The sequence below is a fragment of the Salmo trutta genome, chromosome 25, assembly GCF_901001165.1.
Source record: "Salmo trutta chromosome 25, fSalTru1.1, whole genome shotgun sequence".
Lineage (NCBI taxonomy): Eukaryota > Metazoa > Chordata > Actinopteri > Salmoniformes > Salmonidae > Salmo > Salmo trutta.
This window is the reverse complement of record NC_042981.1, coordinates 3,457,485-3,461,755: the sequence shown is the minus strand read 5'-3', so window position 1 is coordinate 3,461,755 and position 4,271 is coordinate 3,457,485. Positions and strand designations below refer to the sequence as shown.

The following is a 4,271-nucleotide window of genomic DNA, read 5'->3' as shown; positions in this document are numbered from 1 at the left end:
ACAACATCCGGTGAAATTGGAGGGCGCGCAATTCAAATAAATATTCATAATATTAAACATTCATGAACATACAAGTGTCTTATATAATTTAAAAGCTTATCTTCCTGTTAATCTAAATGCGTTGTCAGATACCAAAAAGGCTTTACGGCGAAAGCATACCATGAGATTGTCTGAGGATGGCGCCCCACATCAACATATTTTTTAACCAGCACAGGCTTCACAAAATCACAAATAGCGATTAAATAAATCACTTACCTTTGAAGATCTTCCTCTGTTTGCAATCCCAAGGGTCCCAGCTACAACATGAATGGTCGTTTTGTTCAATAAAATCCTTCTTTATATCCCAAAAAGTCAGTTTAGTTGGTGCCATTGATTTCAGTAATCCACTCGTTCAACAGGCAGACAAAGGAGTCCAAAAAGCAACCGCTAAACTACGTCCAAACAAGTCAAACGATATTTCTATTTAATCCTCAGGTACACTAAAATTTAAATAAACTATAATATTTCACACGGAAAGAAGTATGTTCAATAGGAAAGGCAAATTCATAAGCGTTCGCCATCTGCCTCTCACGCTGAAAGACTAACAAAAACTCCAAATACTTGTTCGTTTTTCAAAAAAGAAGCCTGAAACCTTGAAAAGACTATTGATATATAGTGGAAGCCATTGGAATTGCAATCTGGGTGACGGACATGCGTAGAAACAATAGGTTTACATAATAAGAGCCTGGGAGCTCAAAGGAATAATTTCTGTTCGGATTTTCTTCAGATGTTCGCCTGCCATGTCAATTCTGTTATAGTCTCAGACATTATTTTAACAGTTTTATGAACTTCAAAGTGTTTTCTATTCAAGGTTACCAATTATATGCATATCCTGGCTTCTGGGCCTGAGAAACAGGCAGATTACTTTGGGCACGTCAGTCAGGCATAAATTCAGGAAACTAGACCCTTGCCCAGAGAGGTTTTAAGTTATTGCACAGAACAAAACGTATAAGATCTCCAAAGCCTGTGTTAACTTCAGACCTTATATCCCAAAACCCCATTATTTCCCCCTTCATTTCTCCCATAGCAATGGTCAACGAACCAGAGGTAGAAAATGCTGACTCATTTCTGTGTTTTAGGACTTCAAGCTGGCGAGCTCTATAGGATAGAATATAATATGTAAAGAGCTGATGGTCTCATCATGGACTGTAGGGGGACCTCTAACTTTAATAATGTGAATGTCTCTACAGTCTGAACCACTAATTAGCATGATGTATTCAGATCATCAGTCCCTCCCACTTCACTGACATGTTGAAAATGGTGGAACCTGCCGTGGTCTACTGATTGTCATCTATTCATCTATGTGACACTCCTCTTGTTTTATATACATTGATACCAGACTCTTTCCAGCACTCTCACATATAACGTGATCAAACATGTTCACATTTCTCTTCACTGTTACTGTCTCACTGCTCTGTGCTGCAGGTACAGTTTCATAATGTTTCATTTATTTAACCAGGAAAGTTAAAAGAACAACATTTTTATTTACAATGAAGGACTTCTCTAGTTATAGATATTGATGTTTCCAAGCATATGTTCACTTCACCTGAGTCTTGATGTATTCAGGTCTAACTGTACCTAACTCTATTGATTTCATTCTCACTGTATCCTTACAGGTCTTGTTGAGGGGAGTGAAGTCACTCAGATACCCACCATACTCTGGGGACTGAAAGACAGTGATGCTCCGATGAACTGCAGTCACACTAAGGGTCTAAGCTACTTCCAGATGTACTGGTACAGACAGCTTCCAGGAGAGGGAATGAAGCAGGTAGTTTACACTACTTCCAGTTCCAAACCTGAGTATTCAGAGGATTTCAGTGAAGACAAATTCTCAGCCAAGAAGACTGTAGTTGAGAGTGGATCTTTCACAGTGAAGAAGTTGGAGACAGGAGACAGCGGCATGTACTTCTGCGCTGTGAGCCAACACAGTGATACAGACAACAAGTACAGCTGTACAAAACCCCAGTATTTCAACAGGATGTAATATAATATGTAAAGAGATGGTCTCATCACATACTGTAGGGGGACCTCTAACTCTAGTTCTTCTAATGTCTCTAGTTATTTCCCCTCTAGCCTGCCCCCCTCTCTTTATACTCTCTCCTCTTTCCTCTCTCTCTCTCCCCCGCAACTCCCCCCCTCTATGTCTCTTTCTCCCCCACCCCATCTTTCTCACTCCCCCTTTCACTGTCTCTCTCTCTCTCTCTCTCTCTCTCTCTCTCTCTCTCTTTCTAACTGATTGGATATGTGTATTATAAAAGTCAGACAGTTGAAGGTTTATTTAAAGAGCACTCTGAAATCCTTGGAAATTGTTTGAAATAAGTATGTTTTCAAAATCTTAGAGGCCCTGAAGTCAGTGCAGTAGATTACTGTTCTGACCTGAAGTCAGTGCAGTGTATTACTGTTCTGACCTGAAGTCAGTGCAGTGTATTAGTGTTCTGACCTGAAGTCAGTGCAGTGTATTACTGTTCTGACCTGAAGTCAACACAGTGATGTAGATACCCTTCTCTCTTCTACAAAACTCCATTCTGATCCTTTACTCCATAACTGCAGTGTTCATCAACACCCAGCACAACCTGCTATCCACCGCTGTAGATGTCTGAGCACATGGAGGAATTTGATATCAATCCTCTATACCAAATCATGTGTTTAATGTTGTTATCTTGAAGAAACAGTTCAGGTATTTCTTAAAATTATATCCTATTTCTAGTGTGATGACTGCAGAATCTATAACACAGATCGAATCTAAAGACCAAAAAAGACAAACCCTTTCAATGATGTAGATACCGGTATGTTCCACAATACACCTTTAAGTTGAACAGGAGACCTGTAGGTGAACAAGGGATCTGCTTGAATATCAACACAAGTTCTGATGTCAAAGTGATGTCATTTCCTTCCCCTCCGGCAGCTCAGTTCAGCTCCCCTTCTCTATTGACTTATTCTCCTCTCCCCCCTATGGGCTCTGGTCTAAAGTAGTGCACTAGAAAGGGAATAGGGTGCCATTTGGGATGCTGACATACATTTGACACTCCCACTAGATGACATCACATCTCTGACTATCTGAAAACCCTTTCTCCTTGTCCATGTGACTCTTCTCTCCAGAACCATCAACATGATCAAGCTTCGTCATACATGTAGCAACTCTATCCACTATGGGTGACAGGTACTAAATCCCTCATGAAAGATAGATTTACTACTGAAATATATTGCTGTCTATATGCTGAGTAATTTTGTATATTTCATATTGTCTGTTTTCATCCACAGGGCTGTCACAAACAGACAAAGTTCACCAGACTCCTACTGCAATACTAAAAGGACCTGAAGATAAAGTTCAACTCACCTGCAGACACACTGATCCAAATTACTACATGATACTGTGGTACCAACAGTCAGCCCAAAACACTGCTCTGAAACTCATTGGGTATGTGAGATACACCATTCCAACGGTGGAAGATTCCTTTAAAGGGCGTTTTAATGTCAGTGGAGATGCTGCAGCTAATAAAATGGTGTATCTACATTTTCCCAAACTGACAGAAGCTGAAGACAGTGCAGTGTATTTCTGTGCTGCTAGTGAAGCACAGTGTTTCACTATACCCTCTCTCCTCTACAAAAACCCTCTCTGATCCTCTCATATAATACTGACTTACAGCTCTATACACCTGCAACCTGTCTTCAAACACTTACAACACACTTTGCTATGAACCATTTGATATCAAACAGATGTAATGATACTGTTATAAGTGGCTAGTTTAGATGGTTTAGGTGCACTTCCTCAGTTCTCCACCTGGAGGGAGTGGTTTCTCACACACATTTAGAAGATTCTGTATAGTGCCACTTTATGGCCCTGGTCATTTGGGATTCAGATGTTTCTAAATGTGTGTGGGACAGTATGGGTGCCTGGGCCAGGGAATGTGGCATGGGAGGGCCCTTGGGGGCCTGGTCCTGGAGACCCTCTGTCTCCATATGTGTAGACCATGTATCTGATGCTGTCTGGACAAAAAGAGTACGGAGTGTCATACTTTTTCTGTCCAGACATCATCAGACACAAGGGCTACATACTGTATTGAGTGACTGATTATGGGTGAATGAGTGTGTGTGTATATATCTATGTGTGTATGTGAAGAGTGTCAGTATCAGTGTGTCTGGCTGAGTGGTAGAGACCTGAGGATGGCTGAGTGGTAGAGACCTGAGGATCGCTGAGTGGTGGAGACCTGAGGATGGCTGAGTGGTGGATA

General features: G+C 41.1%; 1 gene segment (V, D, J or C); it reads left to right on the top strand.

The window, feature by feature from the left end:
* The first annotated feature begins 1,314 nt into the window (after window positions 1–1,314).
* Window positions 1,315–3,196, top strand: LOC115161756 (T cell receptor beta variable 18-like). The segment is given in 3 exon segments: window positions 1,315–1,464; window positions 1,656–1,983; window positions 3,139–3,196. Coding segments are annotated over 3 exon segments (435 nt in total).
* The last annotated feature ends 1,075 nt before the right edge of the window (window positions 3,197–4,271 follow it).